The 21,963-nt window shown below is 34.6% G+C and overlaps 1 protein-coding gene across 5 annotated transcripts in view; it reads right to left on the reverse strand.

The window, feature by feature from the left end:
- Positions 1 to 384: 384 nt before the first annotated feature.
- Positions 385 to 21,963, reverse strand: part of YTHDF3 (YTH N6-methyladenosine RNA binding protein F3) — a 40,760-nt gene continuing 19,181 nt past the window's right edge. For all 5 annotated transcript variants that reach the window (XM_069465551.1, XM_069465549.1, XM_069465553.1 and 2 more), the window contains one exon: positions 385 to 3,513. In XM_069465551.1, the coding sequence (XP_069321652.1) occupies positions 3,490 to 3,513 (24 nt within the window). In that variant the 3' untranslated portion in view covers positions 385 to 3,489. The remainder of the gene's footprint in view (positions 3,514 to 21,963) is intronic.

Below are 21,963 nucleotides of genomic sequence, written 5' to 3' on the forward strand. Positions count from 1 at the left end.
TCAATCCCAAGAGGCAGATGTACAATGTTAGAAGAACATTCCTCAGTACCAAAAGTGGGGTATTAAGGTTATTAGCAGCTGCTGCAACTACTTCTTCCTACTACAAAAAAAGAATAAACCGGTTCTCTTTCTCTTTTGCTCTAAGTTTAGTATTAAACACATGTAATTCAATTAGGTCATTGGAATGGATAAGGATGAGAATATACTATTATCCTCCCTCTCTTTAATTCCCCTACTTCAATGGCCAACTAGAAGGAGTGATATAATCTATTTACATTTGGAAGATATGTCCATCAGAAAATCCGTAAAAGAGCAGGCAAAAATGTTAATGTTTTCAAGCAGGCAATACATATTTATAAAGATAAAATAGAAAGAACACAGGTATGAGTGAACAATTTTTATTGAAACCCTCAAAGATTAAAGAGGACCAAATGGTGAGTTTGGGTACCATAACAGAAAATCTCACCTAACTGTACCATCATTCACAGGAATGAATAAACCCAAACACGACAAAATTCAAATTCTCATGTAATTGCTACAAGTGAATGTAAATGAACTAATCATTTTATCATAACCTTCCTTTAATCATACGTAAAAGGGAATTTACATGGCATAACAAAAGATACGCAAAACTTAATGAAAACACAATTCTCTTAAATTTCTCAAACTTATTTTTTAAAGATGCAGAATGCACTTGAAATGATTAAATGACTTAAGCTGATTCTTTTTTTTTATTGCAAACTGTTTTAACATCAGCTTAACCCCCATGCATGGTATTCAAAAAGAACACAGCTTTTGAATTAGAAAGATCACTTAAGTTAAAAAGAGGAATTAAGTACTAAATTAGGAAAAGGCTGGGTTTCTTTTGAAAGGAATCTTCAAGTACCAATATGTATAGAGAAGGAATACTAATTTTGGTTACATTTTCCCCCTTACTGTTAAATATACAAACTATAATACCTTTCAAAATAAAATACCCACATAAGATAACTTTAATAAGAAACATTCAAACCAGAACTTGGAAAAACATTAAGCAAGAAATTTACTGGGCCAATAATGTCTTAATTTATGATTATTCAAACATTTGATTATGTGTCTCCTCTTACAGACCCCAGGCAACCCCAGGCTCTCTCCCTTTTGGTCCCCACAGTTAAGAAACATTCAGTTAGTTGGTTGTTCTCTTGAGACAACCTATAATAATTTCATTTAGAGGAAAAACATTTTGCAATACAATGACAGACCAAGAAGGAAGAGAAGGTGGGTGCTCTGGAGAAAACTTAATGAGAAAAACACGAAATTATCAACTGAAAAGAAAAAGGATTTTTTTCCAAAGGAATGCTGCACCCATTTCACTTAAGATTAGATATCCAGGTTAAAGGCACTGGGATGTACTCCTCACCATGAATAGACTCTCAAATACATTTATTTAACATGTCTGAGTCTATTGCAATTGGCCTGCTTGCTGGGTGCTTCCTTGACAATCTTACATAAAAACCTAATGTAAATTAAACAAGTTTGAATCCATTTATAATATAACTAGTTTTATAAAAATATCCAGAGTTGCTAATAAAGCACCAAGAAAAAGAGAACCTCAGGGGGAGGACTCAGATCCTTCCTACAAGGTCACCCTTTTATAGTTTTCTCTAATAGGACCTACCTCCAGAATGACAACAGTAATCCTTGATATGTCCTACCTATATAATCTTAGAGATGTATAACATTGCTGTGGTGACTATACCCAAATGCCAATTTTCATTATAAATAGTTATGAGACATGTTATAAGATTTCATGGCTTACTCTTAAAAAGGTAAAATAGGTGCAATTTTCCTTTAAGAAAGTCTTTATTTTATAATATATCATTAAAATTTTGATGTTCCCTTCAGTAAACACTGATATAACTACAATGGGACTACCAAAGAACTGTGTAGTAGCTATGGTTATCTACAAATACTGTATTTTTTTTTTCACTTGAATACAGTATTTGTACATTCTAAGAAAACATTGTACAAAAAAAAAAATCATATAAATGAAAGCCTCAAAGAAATATCTGACACTAGGGTTTTGAGTTGAGGTGACCAAAGACCACAATAAATGAATACATTTCTAAACATGATGTAAACATAAATGGAGTAATGCAGAATATCAAGGTCTTCAAATCTACCGTATTGCTATTTTCACCCTTAACATATCTTCCTACACAGCTTTCTCCTCTTGGAACAGTAATATAAGGGGCAGTACATTATTTTCATAATCTTATGCCATCAAATCAGTTAATACAGATGCTTGACACATTTAATTATACAAAATCAATTTGCTTCAAGATACAAAATTAATGTTGATATGTAATTAATGAAAAAAATAAGATGTTAAAAAGATAACTATAAGAATACCCAGATATATGCTGTATTCCCACTTATATAGATCTGATCAATAAAACATCAACACATTCACTTAGATACTGATTTAATTCATGGATCAAGGCCATATTTTCAAAGTATTTTAAGGATGCCAGGACACTGCAAAAGCTGGAGAAAAGAGCTGAGGAACAGTATATGCTTGCTAAACAAGAACTATGTTTATTCAGCTAGTGAATACCTAGAGTAATAAATTTTTACTTCATGATAGCAATCAGGCTCGCAAACACCCAGAAATAGGAATTAAGGGTTTTAAATGTAGTTATAAAGGTCATAAAAAGTCTGATTAGACTGAGGTACATTTACTCAAAATTTTGAGATTCATTAAGTGGTAGCAAACAAAATAATTCCTCAGACAAATGCACATTTCTCAATATACATATTATTGGGGGAAGGAGGGGAGAAGAATGTGCATTAACTGGTGAAATCCACCAAGCTGCATATCAATATTCTGTTACACCAAACAGTTTGAAGACAAGGGAAATATTCTAATATAATTTCAGATTATGTTTCATTTGGCTAAAATAGAGCTTAAGGTTGCTTTGCCATATTAAAAGTTTACTACAATAATTTTTCACATAAACATTTAGACTTGAACTCCAGGACTAAATATGGCATGATTACTTTGCTTTTAATCTGTCAAATAGCTAAAAATTGACAATTTAAAAACTACAACAAAGAAAAGTTGAAGCAGTGTGACTCTTACATCATTGAACCACTTCTAATGGTTAACTGTTAGTATTTAACAAATTCAAAGAGTTAATGAATCCTTGCATTCATTCAGTCTTCTGTGCCTTAGCTAGGATGCATAATTACAAAAGACAGCAGATACTGGTAAAAGCTTCAGGACAGAAAGTGCTTGACGAAGTTACAGTTCTCAAGTGTGTTTGGTGAGAGTATAAGGGCAGATGCGCTGATGAAAACCATTACAAGAAGAGTCAATTTTGTGTTAAAGTGTTCAAAGATGTCACCTTAAGCAGAAAAAAAGCTTTAATAACGTCTTCTTTGACTTATTAGGCATTTCCAGAGTCTACGTCATTAGTGTTGTAATTTTAACAGGACATCTCCATATGGTTATTGTTTGTTTCTATTTCTCTCCTGAAAGAAAAACAGATAAAGAATTATAACAAAATACTATCATTATTTAAAGACTTTAAACTATATGCACATATAATACAAATGATCTCTACAGAAAGTTCTTCAAATACTAAATCAAGTAATTAGTTAAAAAATGATTTACAATTACTTCTGTATACCATAGTGGGATGAATTCCACAAAACATTTGAAATAAAGAACTCTCAAACACAAAGACCTACTTCAGGAAAATACAGGTCCTCTCTGCAGCCCTATTTTCCCACAGGATTTTGTTTAAGAATATTATAACGTACTTTGAGCCCTTTCAATGAGTTTTTGATGGTGAGGTGTTAAATAGATCTAAAAGGGCCTTCCCAGAAATTTGAAAACTATTGGCTGAAGTGGGGGTAGGAGGAAAGGTAAAGAGTTGCATTAAATTACATAGAAGTTACATTCCATTAAGATTTCAGTATTAAGTAAATATTTTGAATCATAAATTTCTTCCATATCTTACTCTCACATTCAGTGTATTACAACTTTACACATCAAGAAGTATGATGAGTTGTTAGGCAGATTCAGGTGAATGTTGATTTATGATATAATTGAGAGAAAAATAATAATTTCTTCTACATAAGAAAGCAAACCACTTGAAAAAGAGTTAAACTGAGTAATGTTTTCACAAGCTCAATATTGATCAAATATTTTTAACACTTCTGTCTAAAAAAATGACGACTAGCATTGTACATGCCTACCAGTTGAACACATCAAGTAGTTTGTAACATCTTGTTTTAGTGCGTACCTCAGTGGTTCTCAAACTTTAACAAATATCGGAATCACCTGGACAGCCTGTCCAAACACTGATTGTTGGGCCTCGGAGGTATAAAGTAGAACCTGTGGATTTGCATTTCTAACAAGTTCACAGGTAATCCTGGACTGCTGGTCCAGGAATGCACTTTGACCCACTGGTGTTTAACACTGTAAGACTCTCTCACTTTGCTTTTGCTACTCCCATCTTATTTTTGCATGAGTAATATACATTCTATAGTAAATATAAGTCATACTTTGCAAGTGGTCACATTAGCTTCCCATCCTCTGAGACACCACCAGAAAACTGTACTTTAAATTTCAGAGAGAACCTCAAGTTCCTTGCTAGTAAAGTCCTTTCTTTTTCATTTTAATGCATTTCTGGAACGTGAACAGCAATATTTCATGCAGAAAGCTAACAAAATAAATGTCCTACTACACAACTATAAATAAAATTATTTCATAGACTAACAAGTATCAATGAGATACACTGAAATGAAAAACTAAAACAAAAAACAAGCACAGCTAGCTAAATACCTGTTTCAAAAGAATAAACAAAACCCAAAAATCCAACAGTATCAACAAGGATAAAAATAAAACATAGGCCGGGCCCGATGCCTCACAACCTGTAATACTAGCACTCTGGGAGGCCGAAGCAGGTGAATTCTTTGAGCTCAGGAGTTTGAAACCAGCCCGAGCAAGAGTGAGACCCCGTCTCTACTAAAAAACAGAATGAAATTAGCTGGACAACTAAAAATATATACAGAAAAAATTAGCCAGGCATGGTGGTGCATGCCTGTAGTCCCAGCTACTTGGGAGGCTGAGGCAGAAGGATTGCTTGAGCCCAGGAGTTTGAGGTTGCTGTGAGCTAGGCTGACGCCACGGCACTCTAGCCTGGACAACAGAGCAAGACTCTGTCTTAAAAATAAATAAATAAATAAATAAATAAAAATAAAAAATAATTTGGTACCACAAAGCTGTAGCCCAATTTTACAAAGGCCCTAAAACTTTTCACAAACCAGCTGAAACATAAAGAAAGTTTAGTTCTCAGCTGAAGGATACAAAACAGTTTTGGATGATAAATTTGGAAGCGTGTTCTGAACATAAAATATTTTGAAACCTTACCTAGATATAAAATACATAAAGCAAAAAGAGACAAGAGCATACATCTCATTCTTCCCCATAAAACAACTGATCAAAACTGGAGAAGAACTCCATGAGAAGCCCCAGAAACTACAAGAAAAAAAATGCAACTCCAGTTAGACAAAGAGAAGTTTAATACAAGGGAGATGATCAGTTATAACAGGATCACATGTTATTTAAGTTGGAGATGCTGTTTCAGTTTGAACTGTAATCAACTATGTACTCTAACTGAATCACTGAAACATAAACATTACATATATATCATAATACATCTATATATATAATGTGTAACTTCCAACTCAGTGAACAGGAAAAGGGGAAAATAAAGAAAACTTAATCCAAAAGGATGGAAAACAGGGAGGGAACTGGAAAGATCTACAGTAATTAGAAAGCACAAAATAAGAGGGTAGAAAAAAACATATCATTTATACATTTATATCAGGAGTCACAATAAATGGAGGCTCAGCAATGAAACCACAAGATATCAGCTCAGAATTTTAAAAGATCTCATTATACGTAATTTACAAGAAATAAACCTAAAACATAAGGACAAAGAAAAGTTAAAATTAATGGAGACATGACAACACAAACCAATTCAAGACTCATGCAAGTGTATTATCAGACAAAATGGACTTAAAGGCAAAAACCATTTTTTTTGAGACAGAGTCTCACTCTGTTGCCCAGGCTAGAGTGCCGTGGCATCAGCCTAGCTCACAGCAACCTCAAACTCCTGGGCTCAAGCGATCCTCCTGCCTCCTCTCCCAAGTAGCTGGGACTACAGGCATGCGCCACCATGCCCGGCTAATTTTTTCTGTATATATTTTTAGTTGTCCATATAATTTCTTTCTATTTTTAGTAGAGACGGGGTCTTGCTCTTGCTCAGGCTGGTCTCGAACTCCTGAGCTCAAACAATCCACCCGCCTCAGCCTCCCAGAGTGCTAGGATTACAGGCGTGAGCCACCCCGCGCCCGGCTCAAAAACCATTGTTGAAAATAAAAATGGTCACTACATACTGAATAATAGTTTTTTAAAAACTATTAAAATATTAAACTAAAAAGACCATTTTAAATATACTAAAAGTTGTCAGAATTATAAGCTGACAAATTCATAATGATGGCAGGAGATTTTAACGCATTTCTCTTAGTAACTGGTAAGGCAGACATGTTAGTAAAAATACAGATTGAACATACAGAAAACAAAAAACTGAGACAAATAATTGCAAGGTGCACATTCTACCCAGGGTGTACAATGAACCACAAAAAGTAAACACCAGACCAGAAAGCAAATCTCAATAAATGCCAAAGCAGCATTATCATACATATCATATTTTCTGACATCAATTTTAACAAACAGATAACAAGAAAAACTTTACTCACATTTGGAAATTCTAAAACAAAGTTCTAAGAATCTCTAAAAAAATCACAATGGAAATTAGAAAAGAAGAAAAACCTAGTGTTTTTGAGAGGGAGGAAAAAGCAACAGAAAAATCTCTGGAATAATTAATTTTAAAAAAGAAGTGAAGTATAAATGTCATGCAGACTGATTAGCATAAAAATATTAACACCAATATATCAACAAATCTGAAAGATTAAGACAAAATTAACTTTAAAAGAGGTAGAGCTAGTAAGAAGTGCTTGGATTCGGTATACATTTGAAGGCACAGCCAACAAAACCTACTGATTAGATAAGGAATTAGAATTAGAATTATCAATTATGAGTCCAGAATTTTTAGTATAATCCCTCTAATAAGAAAGAGAAGGTCTGGCAAAGAAACATGAGTTATATTAAATTTAGGATGCTTAAGAGACAACAAAAAAGATGTCCAATAGGCAACTGGATACATAAGCCTGGAGATAAGAGGAAAAGTCCAGGATGGGAATACAAATTTCGAAGTCCTCAATGCACGGCAAATGTCCACTCAAGTCCTCCAAGAGTCTATCCATTTTTAAAGAACCTCTCCTTTAAGATCAAAAAACCCTCACATTTATATTACCAAGATGGACTGTGCCTGACAGTGTTACTGTTAAACACATATTTTATATATCTATGGGCATGCTATCAGCTATACACAGACCACTAGAAATATGAGACTAAAAAATGATCAGTGGTATCACTAACTTTTGGTGTTATTATAAAATGAGGCCTATATTACACAGCTGATATGACAATTACATGTACTGGTATATTGTTGGAGAGTAACAAAGCGATAAAGGAAACTTGAATTACATGAAAACAGCCATGATCCAGTATACCTGGAGATAGACTAAGTCCCTAGTGACAATTCAGAGAAAGTCACTTTATACACATATACTCTCCTCTTTCCAAAGTGATTCACAGAACTCAATGTTTACTGTTAATAATGACTGAAATCTCAAAAGATGATTTGTGGAGAATTCCCTTCTCATCCACTGGCAACCCTTTTCCATTAACAGCACTATGCCTAACCAGGCAGATTCTGAGGATTGAGGGCTAATGAGTCTCTGAGGAAAACACTGGGTAGTACACGGCTTCTTCCCCACCCTGTACTGAGCAAGTAACACTGGACACCAAACAGGATCCTCGGGCAAAGACCAGGACTTGGCCTATGGAGATGAACCCAAGAGGAAGTCTATGGCCAACTCGTGTCTTTTTGAAAGAGTTTTTGAAAGAAGTTAAGGACAAATGAGCTCACACTTCCCTAGTCTTCAAACGAGGGAAAGGGTGGAATACAAAGACTTTCTTCAATGTCTTAAGAGGGGCCAACAGCTTGCCCTTGACATCATAGTAAATGACTTATTTTCCTTCTAATCATCTGTAGGTTTATCACCATTAGGAATATTTCAGTAACCAGACTGGAGGCCAAATGAGCCACAAGGGAAAAGATAACTGTGTATCTAGGAAGCCACAGCATTTAGAATGAAAATGAGGAGAAACACTGAGTACACAGGTGCAACAGAACAGAATTTTTAAAGGAAGCAGTAAATGCCTTAAAAAAAGAGAGAGAGAAATAGCAAGCAGACACTTGAGATCCAAATGCAACAAACACACACAAAAAAACACTTTTTGTGGCTTAGAAATCTGATTTTCAAATTGAAAAATTCAATAGATGAATTAAAGAGGGAAATGGTCACGACTCATTTATGGTATGGAATATTAAATCCAGGAAATATGTCACATCACGGAGCAGGAAAAATGAAACGGAAAAGCACACACACAAAAGGGAACTAGAGGACAGATCCAAGACAAAATGAGTATTCTAGAAGTAGGAAAAACAACAATTCGAAGGGTGACAAACAGCAACAAAAAATTTCACAAATTCTTTGATACTCCTCCCTGCATGAGGTGGAGGTTGTTTTCCTCCTCGTGAGTGTGGGTTGCATATAGTGACTTGCTTTTAGGAATAGAGCATGTAAAGGGGAAAATAGGACTCAGTGGAGAAACCTAGCAGACACCACTCTAACTAATCAAAGTTAACATCACTAGTAAACAGTTACATATGATGAGAAAGACATTATCACTTCTGTGGTATTCTTCCCCATAATCCGTAACCTCAATCTAATCACGAGAAAACATCAGCCAAACTGAAACTGAGGGACAATTTAACAAAGTATCTGAACAGTACCCTTTAAAATGAGAAACAAGGAAAGATAGAAAAACCGTAATAGCCTGCATAGCTTGAAGGACACTAAGGAGGCATGACAGCTAAATGCAATCTTAGTGTCCAGACTGGATCTTAAAACAGAAAAGGATATTAGTGAGAACACAGGGGAAATCTGGAAAAAGTCTGTAATTTACTTAATAGTATTGTACCAATGTTAATTTCTTAGTTTAGATAAGGTACCATGATTGTGTACATGTTAATATTAGGGGAAATTGAATAAAGGATATATAGAAATTCCCAGTATTATCTTTAAAACATTTCCGTAAATATAAAATTATTTTAAAATAAAGTTTTTAAAAATCACCACTAAATTTAGAAAAATATAACCTGCATACAACTCCCAAATATCACATGGCAGAAATATGAAATAAATATATTCTATAAGGTAGTGTTATTTTAATGGCTGCCCTGCTTCTCTTTATTGTTTATGAAGGTAACAGTGTTAAATTACACCCAAAAGTTAACGAGGAATATATCAAGACTATTAATATGTTTTTAAAGTATGAAAAAGCAGCGTGCATGTTTCAAGAAAAGACAAGGTTTACAGGTGAATAATGAAGTTAAAACATCTAATAGATTCAATTCTTCAGAAAAATTAATGATTTACCAGGAATGAAATATGCATAGGTGGCTGAAAGGTCTAGAAAAATTCATGCTAAAGAGTAGAACAAGGGCAGTAACAGATAAAACCCAAGCTACTCAAAAGCCTATGCATGTAAGTGCTATACTATTATACTTAGAGATAAGCATCTGGCATGCACTGTCTCAACATTATGACAGATCCTTTTGCATTAAGAAAGCAAAAAACAAAAGTGTTAATGGAAGCAGGTGTGAAGGGGGGAGGATTGCTAAATTCACACCTAATGGGTACAACGCACACTATATGATGGACACACTTATAACTTTGACTCAAACTGTACAAAAGCAATTCATGTAACCAAAACATTGTACCCTGGTAATGTCCTGAAATTAAAAAAAAATAAAGGAAACCAACCAATTCTGCACTGTAAAACAAATTCAAAACTATACAGTCATCAGGAGAAAGGACAATGATTATGCTTTGGGAATGGAGAGGTTCTGCTTTTGGAAATCAACTCTTCACATTTTTTAACCTTACGTTTCCATTTTAATGAGGCTCTAACATTCTTGATCATCTCTGCATGATCACACTATAACATAGAACTACAAGGGGAGGGGTGCACACCTACATGATGAGTGTGATGTGCACTGTCTAGGGAATGGACACAATTGAAGCTCAAACTCGGGGGATGGGGAGGCACGGGCAATGTATATAGCCTGATCTTTTGTACCCCCATAATGAGCTGAAAAACAAACAAACAAAAAAAAATAAAAAAAAAACTACTTTAAAAGGTTCCAGTACCCAAGATTGTATTTATAAAATAAGTTATTTTAGGTTTGGGAAAATAATTAATGCAGTCCAATATATATTAATATTCATTTATGTCAACCAAAGATCAAATAAACTCTAAGTACTATAAAAAAAAAAAAGAACAGTTAAGAAGTTCAAATAGAAAAAAATGGTGTAGAACAGAAATAATGTTTAGATGGTTCAAGGAGAGTGAGAGCATGGCTGTATGACTTAGAACTAAACTCATGTTTTGAGCTGTGATTTAGTTCAGCAAAACAATACCATTCATCACATAATTTTTTTGTTTATGTTTAGTCTTATTTTGTTTCTATAGTTTTTACTTAATTGCCTATTTAAGTAATACCATATTAAAAATAAAATGGCAAGAAAAACATAAAGATCAAAAAGAAACAGAATGGTCTCAATTTGTAGACTACGTGATTGTTAGAAAATCATAAGGCTGTATTACTAAAACTACTAGACTAAGTGAATTTAGCAATGTCACTAGATACAAGGACATAGCAGCAAACAATTAGAAAATAAAAACTGAAAACGTAATTTTATTTACAAAAGCATCAAAAAGTATAAATACTTAGAAATAAATTTAAAAAAGATATGCAGGCCCTCAACACTGAAAACTACAAAATTCTCCTGAGAGGAAATATGTTTGTCTCTCCAAGCAGACTGAGTTCTACAGAGTAAGGATTATTTATCTTTGGTGGCTTACTGGTAACCTTTAATATTTATCTACTGAATGAGTTGGGGAACACAATTAAGAAAAGAACCTGCAGGATCCAAATATATGGTGATAGAAGTGGACTGCTAATAGAAATCTCAGGAAAAAAGACTTGGTGACAGCAGCTTTTCAAGACAAGCAAAGGAATCCATATGCAATTCTATTTTGGATGTCAGATTTTAGAGTCTTTATGACAAAATAAAAATAATTACTATATTATATAGACTGTCTTTCACAAGTAAAATTATTCACTAGTAGCTTTTTTGTAGCCTATGATTCCATAAAGCCTTTTTCCATTTTCTCATGTTATTTCAAATGCAACAGAAAGCACATCAATATTGAGTATGTCAAATGTGTAAGATGCTAGAGTTTAAACAGTTTTCAATAAATACAAAGTTTTCTGCCAAGAGACAGTGAAGTCAATTTCACTCAGAAATTAGAGTGCAACATAGTAAAATTTGGTGGGGATTTTCTACAATGAAGAGATTAACTCAACATCTGATAAATGATACATATCTATAGCTACAGACCACATAAAAAGCAGAATTTTATGCATATGTTACTACTCATACTAACAAAATGGAAAAATAGTAAAATAAAGGTTTTACTATCGTTCACATTTCACATGTAATTGAAAACATAATACATATCTTTATATAAATACATATAATAGCTTAGATATTTCTAAATTGACACTTCAACATACCTTTCATTTGTACGTAACTTCCCTGCTTAAAAACTTTTAAAGGCTGAGCACATGGCTCATACTTGTAATCCTAGCACACTGGGAGGCCAAGGTGGGAGGATCGCTTGAGCTCAGGACCAGCTTGAGTTTGAGACCAGCCTGAGCAAGAGCAAGACCCTGTCTCTACTAAAAATAGAAAAATTAGCCAGGTGTGGTGGTGCATGCCTGTAGTGCCAGCTACTCAGGAGGCTGAGGCAGGAGGACTGCTTGAGCCCAGGAGTTTGAGGTTGCAATGAGCTATGATGATGCCACTGAACTTTAGCTGGGGTGACAGAGCAAGACTCTGTCTCAAAAAAAAAAAAAAAAAAAAAACCTTTTAAAGTTACTCCTCAAAACTACCAGACTTTAGATTCATGACAGGAATTTTCTTAATGAGCTCTATCCCTTAATGTCTAACACATGGTAGCTTGTTCAAAAATGCCTGCTGAATAAAGATTTCTTCAACTCACGATTTCTCTTTCCAGTTTCTCTCTTTTTCTGTACTGCCCCCAACCCCTGCCAGTTTTACCTTTTAGATTACTTCAATGTAGCACAATACCCTATGCTCTGAATGCCTTTCTTCACTTTATTATAAAATCCTACCATATCATTCAAGACCTAGTTCAAATATCCACCTGACTTCTTGATACTCCCAATCAAAATAATTTTCACTAGAGATAAAGATGAAATTTTAAAAATTAAATAAGGCTTTAATCTAAGTTTTTAGTTCACAAATAAAAATTTAAAGATCTGATAATCATAAAAATATTGCCCAGAACACCACAAATTCAAATCAGGTACCATGATTTGATATAACCACATGGTCCATCAGTGAAAAGGTTTAAAAGTAATTGTAGCAGGCAGTTTCTGACATGGCTCCCAATGATCTCTGCATCCTGGTATTCAAACCCATGTATAATCCCCTTCTGAGTGCGGGCTGGACCTAATGAATGACTTGCTTCTAATCAACAGCATTGGGCAGAGATGACAGGCTGTCACTGCCGTGATTTGAGTTAGAAAAGACTGTGACTTCTGTCCTGCTAGCTATTGCCTCCTCACTTTGCTCATTTTGACGAAGTCAGTCTCCTTGTGAGAAAGGCCCATAAGCAGGGAACAGTGCGAACACAGCTTCTGGCCAACAGCCAACAGGAACTTAAGCTTTCAGTACAACAACCTTGAGGAACTGAATTCTGCCAACAACCACATGAGTCTGGTTCAAGCCTCAGATGAGAGCCCCGGCCCAGCCTTGGCTGCAGCCTTATGAGACACCCTAAAGATAAGGACCCAGACAAGCTTTGCCCAGATTCCTGACATACAGAAACTGTAAATTGTGTTTTAAGCCACTGAGTTTTGGAGAAATTTGTTAGGCAACAATAGGTAATTAATACAACAATTCACAACAGCACTATCTATATTCATTTAACCCATCAGTAGCAAAGTCCCAAGAATGTAATATTAGCATAAATCCAGAACTGTCAGGGAAAAGAGCTATGGCATCTTTCCCTATCTTCAACAATATTCATTGTATGAGTAGGGTAAAATACACAAGAGATCTATATAGATGAAAAAATGTTTAAGCTATTCCAAGGAGCAGGTAAAGTCAGTTAAGTGCCTCAATTTACACTTACTGAAGAATAAACCTTACCTTCAATAGCTACTGATCTCTTTTCATGAAAAAAAAATTTTCTTTTCTTGGACACATGTATTCTAAATTAAGAAACCGCATGTCATGTTTAAAATAAACTATTAAAAAGGAATAATTCAATATTTAAATTAATATTTTCTGAAACTTAAGATATTTCATATTCACATAAAGTTAAATATATATGTTCCTTAAGTCACTGTGTATTTATTGAAGAAAGAGATAAATAACATTTGACCCTTTAACAACACAGGTTTGAACTGTGAAAGTCCACTTATACAGATTTTTTAACCAAACTCGGATCAAAACTACAGTATTCAAGGGACATGAAACCCACATATACAGAGACTGCGGGACTTCAGTATGTGTGGATTTTGGTATACACGGTGGTCCTGGAATTGTTCACACATACTAAGAAACAAACTGTTACTAAAATTCCGTTCAATTTAATGATCAGTGTTCACAATTATAGTGTTATTAAAAATAAGGATACAACTGCCAAGGAAATGCTTACTGTTGCCATAGATATAATTATGGCTTAAGTAATTTCTTGTATGTTAACACAAACTTGAATACTTAAGACAGACCTAACATTACCTCATCTTAAAATCAAAGTTGTTCCAAATATGAAAAAAATATATTAACACCAAGCACTAAATCTTAAGTCTTCAGAAATACCCAACTATGCAATAGCATACATGACTGATATACATAGAAGATTCTAGAAAGTAATTTGTGTTTAATATGGATTTTATTACAATTATACCTTGGTTATTTCTGCACCTAGTGCAGGGCTCCATCTCTTTCTAGGAGAATAGGTAGCCTAGTCTTAAAGGCACTATTCTTTAACATATCATCTTTAAATAATTAATTATGTTACCTTTAGAAAGATAAGAAAGAAAATAAGTGATTTACCCTTCCTGAAACCCTTCCTTCCCATTCCATCTTGTAACATTCTGTTCTAAGCAGAAGTAAATCTTTTATATCCTATTGTCCATTTCTACAAATGGAAAAACCAATAGACAGCATTTGTTATATAACTTGAATGATCACATAAATAGCACAAAAGGAAAACTCCATGACATTCAAACTTTGCAAAAGGAAATATAGTTAATATTCTCCAAAGCATTTATTCATTTAATAAACATCTACTTCAAACCTACCACGTGCCATGCATTTTTCTAGGTGCTATGGATTCGGCAGAGAGCAAAGCCAGTCCTGCTCTTTCAGAGTTTATGTTCCAAAGCTATCTAGAATTTTTTTTAGCTTCCTCCATTTCTTGAAGGCCAGTAGTTCCCAAACATTTCATTTCTCAGGCTTGAAGGACTACAATGCTCACTGGTAGACAGGGTGGGATGCCAGAATTCCTCAGATGCACTATAAACCGTGAAGACCTGCCTGACTCAAATGCACATAGGGTCTCTATCGTGATGTATTTGTTCTAATACAACCAGGTGCTACCAGGCGGTGTTACTTTCTTGAATTCCTTTCTCATTCTGCTGAAATATGTTAAGTAACCTTCCTGAAGGTTATGTGGCCAAGTTCTTGTAAACCTGAATTTCTTTATTTTATTCCCCCCACCCTCTGCACCCCACTTCACTAACTATATATTCATCTTTACAGGTGTAATTCTATGCCCAACTCCCTTCCAACTTGAAATAAAATTTTACATTGAATATCCAGGGTTGTAGATGAGAAAAATCCTGATGACAGTGTCATTCTCCCTCCTTTGTAGGTTTTTTTTTTTTTTTTTTTTTTGCTCAGGAAGCTTTTAAGATTTTTCTCTTTATCCTTTTTTTTTTTTTTCTTTTTAGTTTTAAACTAAACTCCTGATTACTCAGTAAGCCCATTCCATCTGAAAACATGTATCTTTTGGCCCCGAAATTTTTTCTTTAATCATTCTTCCCTTTGATTGCTTTTTCTTGTACTCTTTTAATGATCTTTACAGAGAACTGGACCACCTCCCTTTCCACTACATCTTTCACCTTTTATATTTTCATCTCTATTGCTCCACATTTGTAAATTTTCCCTGATTTGAAATCCCATATCATCAATTGAATCTAAAACATGAGCAATTTATTAATCTACTTACAGATTTTGTATTTTGACAATCATGTCTCTCATTTCCAAGAACACTTTCTGGTTTGCTGTTCGTTGTACATAGGAATCCTTCTTAACAACAAAAATTACAATTTTGTTTTACATTTTAAATTATCATTTGCCCCCTCAATTATGCATTTTTTTAATGGGTTTGTCTTGGTCATTCTTTCATTAAGTTTGATTTGATTTTACTCAAATATATAAAACTATGTCTTCACATCTAAGAACTATACAAATACTAACTGTCATGGATTTCTCCTGTAGTTTGAAGTTTCACCAATATCCTTCACTCTAAAATAGAGGGCCTGACATTCCAAGTTTTATATAAGCAGAGAGGATATGTTAGGTTGGCCCCTCCACAGGAAGAGTCTTGTTGGCTGGCAAGGCAAGCAGGGGAACTTCCATTGCCAAAATAATCAGGAGGAAAAAAAAAGTCAGTAAAAAATATCTAGCAATGACAAGATATGGAATTAGCTTTTTAAAGTCCTTGTCTGCTATCATAAACAGGCTCAAGATTTTAAAGAAAAACATGAACACACAGAAGAAATGAAACCTACATTAACCACAAATATAAAATTTAGAACAATGAAACTTCTATTAAAAAAAACAGGAAAAATTCCCAACTTGGAGAAGGCAAAAATTTGATGTCAGGTTAGCATAAGCCTTTGAAACACGTTATTATTCAAAATCGTTTTGACTAATCTAGGTCCTTCACCTGATCCTAGACTGGATCCTCTACTAGAAGAAAGAAAAAAATACAGGACTCTGTGGACCAACTGACAGAACACTGTGGTTTTCTAAGAGAATATCCTTATTATTAGTAAATATACACGATAATTTTTTGAGGAAAAGAGCCATGATACATAGAACTTATTCTCAAGTGCTTCAAAAAGAACTCTAAAACAAATGGGAAAGGATGTTAATAATAGGTGAATCTGGATAAGAAGTATATGAATGTTTTACACATTATTCTTATCCTCCCAAATTAATTTAAAATTATTCCCAAAACAAAAAAGAAGAAAAAAAGATTCACCCATACTGTTGTATATAAATATCATTCAATAATTCTACTGTGTTACTGTAGCACCAAAATATTTGGCCATTTTCCTACTGACGAACATTTTAATTGGTGCCATTTTTTTTTACTATTGCTGATTGTGCTCCTAATACTATTCTTATACTATGCTTTCTGGGGTATTTGGTAAACTTCTATTAGTTATTTACCCCAGAAGAGAACTGCTGAATTATTAAGTATATGAATGTTAACCTTCATAAGAAAATGCAAAATAAATATTCTCATAGTAGCCCTGACTTCTATTTCCCTAATTTTTTTAATCATCAATATATGCAGAAAAATATTTCCCCGATTTTTAATAAGGCTTCATATACTTATTAGCCATATGTGTTTCCTGTCTCATTAAATGCCTATCAATATCTTTTACCTGTTTTTTTATTGGGTTATCTTTTTCTTAAATTGAGTCACAGTTCTTTATATAGCCTTGATACTAATCTTTAGTCAGTTATATTCAAATTTCTTTCAGTCTTTTCAAAAACATGTCTTCTTAAACTTTCTTTAAAGTATCTTTTGATGAAAGGATTTTAATCTGGTAAAATTTATCAACCTTTTTATTTCACAATTAGTGCTGTTTGTGCCTTGTTTAATAAGATATTTGACTTTTACCCCAAGGTCTGCAAGATGTGCACCTGGGAAAATATGACACCCACATACCAGAAGCTTTGAGAAATTTCAGCTAAACACAAGACAGATGGGTTCATATTAAAGAGGTCACTAATAATGACTTGTAACTACTTTTATTAAAAAAAAATAAAAGTATAAGAAGTAAAGAAAATCCTTGCAAAACACTACCAATTTGTGACCTTTTTGATGGAGCCACTGAGGACTAAGAATAGACAGAGAGTACATCCTTCATCACTGGGATTCCAAAAGTATCTGAAAGCAGTTATGCTAACAAGCCCAAAGGCAAGCATATCGAAGAGAAAATCCACAAACGAAGATCTACAAATTCTGCCTGGACAAGGGCTAAGAGCATCAGCAAGAAAACTGTGCAAAAACACATGGCAACCCATATGCTAACCAGTTAGTAAGCAAGGGACACTGGTTCCGGACATAGTGAGTGGGTTCAAACTTAAGGGAAAGTCAAATCTAGCAGTATCCACTATACTGCCTTTCCCTTCTAAATTTCCACAGGCTGATTAATCATTTAACTGGTAAAGTCAAATTATAGCATGATTTGCCCATCCCACATTTGCAATGGGAAGGGTATATGCAACTAACACAAGGAATTAAAGAAAGGGGGGTGTGGGGGAGTACCTACTTTGAAGCAAAGCTTGGATGATCCTCTTCCTGGTTCAGTAACTGAACAGAAAAAAAGTCCAATAAGTCTTGAGGCTTTCCCCCATCCCCCCAACAAAAGAGGACATAACAAAACTGAGTCCAGATCTGTAGCTGTAGGCATGGGAGAAGGATGGGAATACAAAAGACTAGTATAAGGGAGGTTTGGGGGATTATGAAAGTGTTCTGTATCTTAGCTGAGGTGGTGATTACACAAATCTACAAGTGTAAAAATTCACAGAGCTAAACACCCATTCAAAAAAATGAATTTTACTGTGTGATTTTTCAAAAAAATCTTTTATGGATGTGTACACATTTGCATCAATTTTATTTGCATTCCACCAAAAATGGAAACAATCATCCTTCAAAGGATGAATGGAATAAATACGCTGTGGTACATTCATATAATGGAATATTACATAAATGAAATTTGAAAAAAGAACATAGAATTGATACATATAACATCATAGATGAACTGCTATTATGTTGAGTAAAAGAAGCTAGTTAAAATATTCTATACTGTGTAATCCCATTTATATGATAATATGTAGAACACCTTATAGGGACAAACAATAAATAGATCAGTGGTTCAGCAATTGGGTGGGACTTGACTATAAAGGGGTAGGTCAAGGAAATTTACAACTTTACTTTATGTAAATTTTTAAAAAGAAATGAAAATATAAAAGGAGTTTCTAAAAATGACATTACAGAAAGCAGATGTAAGCTTTAAATATAGTTCTTTGAGCTCGATAAAATCAAGATGAACTCTGGCTCAAGGGCTTCAGTTAAGAAAACAGTTGTAAAAGAGAACTGAATGTGATAATGTAAGCAAACTAATACTAATACTGATCACTGACACCTCGCAAATCACAGAATCAACACAAAGCAAATCAAATGGACATGGAAAACCAATGGACATGGAAATTCAAATTCTCCAAATGAAGAGAAAAATAATAACCAACGGCACTCAAGGACAAAGATTCAACATATTTATTGACATTACTAGAAAAGAGAAAAAAAAATAAAAACTTGGCCTGTAGGCTAAGGATTAAACAAAATAATAGAAACTCGTATTGTACACATTTCACATATACATTCATACTGCAAAAAGAAAGAAAAATCTTTTGCACACAGTCAAAACCAGCTATTTACAAACAGAAAATTCAGGCTAGCCTGAGACTTTTCTGTAACATAAAACTATTAAGCAAAGCCTACAGTATTGAGCGAAAAGACTGTGACCCAAGAATTCTATACTGCGTTAAACTGTTGTCCACATATCCTGGCCAAAGAAAGGCATTTTATAGATCTGGAAGAGCTTGCAAATGTGTTACTACATTACTTTACCTAAAAATAACAAAATAAGATTCAAAATAAAGCTGTCAAAGGTGAGTCAGACATTTAAAAAACTGGAAGCAAACAATGAAACAATACAAATATAAAATTAAAGTTTAAATCACTATTGTGTATATGGCTACAGTATGTCATAATACGACTATAATCTATAACTGTCACAGAAAACTTGTGAGACAACTATAAATTATTAAATAAAAATGATAAAACTAGGGGATGGTGAGTGGGGAAAAAAAAAACTAAGACAAAATTTTCAGACTGAGTATAATAGAAAATCGAGAAAACATACAAAGGTGACTGTCTCCTTAGTGGTGGGAGACAAGTATTGATAAGTATTCCTTTCATCTTTGGTGGGGTGGGGGGGGGGAAGGTCAGCCCAATCCACTTCCATGCAATCAACAGTTTAACACATTGACTGCCACATCAGGAAAAAAAATTTTTCCTTGGGGCCACAGTGTATTATTAGGAAAACAGAATAAAAACTTCAAAAACAAAAGGATCCTTTCTAATTTAATGAAAAATTTGTTATTTCTTATTGTTTTCTGTGCGTGAGTTATATGCATCTTGAAAAATAGTTCTCACGGCTGACGTGTGAGTTACGTATGCTACACAAGGCCCCAGGCTCAAAACTAGCATGACTTAAGTACAACTCAAGATGGCAGTTAATGTGTTAAGAACAGAAAGCCCCCAAATCTTTGAGTGTCACATCCAGCTTCCCAAAGACATTTCCGCTGTCTATATATTTCTCAAAGATATCTTAAAATAAGCACATCCCAAAAATGAAATATTTACTTGCATCTCACAAGTGGGAGAAAACTCAATTATATTCAGCAATCCACTTGGAAGGTTCAGCAGAGCCTTAAATAGTCATTTGTATTACTCCAAAGCAAAGTTTCTAACAATTTAGCACAACAATCACTGGCACCAGAATCATCTAGAATGCTTCTTAAAAATGTATACCAGGCTGGGCACAGTGGCTCAAGCCTATAATCCAAGTACTTTGGGAAGTAGGAGGATTGCTTGAGGTCAGGAGTTCAAGACCAGCCTGAGCAACAGCCAGACCCTCTCCACAAAAAATAGAAAAATCAGCTGGGAATGGTGGTGCCCCCTGTACTCAAGAGGCTGAAGCAGGAGAATTTCTGAGCCCAGGAGTTGAGATTGCAGCGCAAAACAAAACAAAATTTTGTTTGGTTTGGTTTGGTAAGGGACCACTAGGGTCGTTACTAGGGGGCGGGTCTCAAAAATCTGCATTTTTAAGAAGCACTCCAACTGATATGTATGTGCCCGAAGGTCCGGAGAGTACTGCTCTAGGATCATTATTTCAACATCATTCACTGAGGAATGTGAGTTGCAGCAGTTTCCTCTGCTGCACACAATCAAGAAATCACAAGATATTTAAGTTCACACACAGCAACGAATCACTGACATTTTACATATAGAGTTAAACTGAGTTTCCACTTTTATTTTAATTTCTACAAAGATCTTACCATAGTAACAAACATTATTTACTGGAGGAACTTCTAACTTTACCCCTGCTTCTTTTCAAAAGAAATTTAAATGTTTTGCCTATGAAAAAATCCATCCATTCTCTCTTTCCACCTAAAAATAGGACCCTGAGTTTATGTTGTCGCTTGGAACAGAAAACATCTCCCTGTCTGCCTTGCCCTGTGATCAAGTGCTGGCCAACATGAAGCAAGAATAAACAGCGTGTGTAATTTCAGGAAAGTTTCCCTGAGTCTCACAGAGGATAAATAACAGAATTAGAAACCAAATTCTGCAGTCTAACTCTAAAGCCTATGCCTTCTCAACTCTAAGCTGCCTTCTGAAAGTCAAATCCTCACTATATTTTTGTACAAGTGCTTTCAGTATATAAATTATGAAAATACTTCAGGAGTTTTATGTTTAAATCTATTTTATTTCTCTTCAACACAAAATAATAGCCAAACATTTATTTAAAAGTTGTTCCAACTCTAAACACATTTTCTCATAAAATAAGGCCGGGCGCGGTGGCTCACGCCTGTAATCCTAGCACTCTGGGAGGCCGAGGCGGGTGGATCGCTCGAGGTCAGGAGTTCAAGACCAGCCTGAGCAATGAGCGAGACCTCGTCTCTACTAAAAATAGAAAGAAATTATCTGGCCAACTAAAATATATATAGAAAAAAAAAAAAAAATTAGCCGGGCATGGTGGCGCATGCCTGTAGTCCCAGCTACTCGGGAGGCTGAGGCAGTAGGATTGCTTAAGCCCAGGCGTTTGAGGTTGCTGTGAGCTAGGCTGACGCCACGGCACTCTCTCTAGCCTGGGCAACAAAGCGACACTCTGTCTCAAAAAAAAAAAAAAAAAAAAATTAATATGATTTATAAGATTAGTAATTAGAGCCCTTGGCTAGTCCATAAGAGTCTGCTTATTATAAATGCTAATTCATTCACCTTTGAACAACACTGAGACTCAATGACCTTTTATCACCTGAAGGGTATGAAGAACAGGCAAGATGCAAATTTAGTGTAAGGGTTACCCTTGGGAAGGAAAGAAGAAACGATTCACACTGGGCACACACAAACCCTTTCAAAAGTTGTTTGCAGAGTTCTGTTTCTTAAGCTAAGTAGTCGGTTTC

Source organism: Eulemur rufifrons, chromosome 3 (assembly GCF_041146395.1).
Source record: "Eulemur rufifrons isolate Redbay chromosome 3, OSU_ERuf_1, whole genome shotgun sequence".
In the NCBI taxonomy this organism is placed as follows: domain Eukaryota; kingdom Metazoa; phylum Chordata; class Mammalia; order Primates; family Lemuridae; genus Eulemur; species Eulemur rufifrons.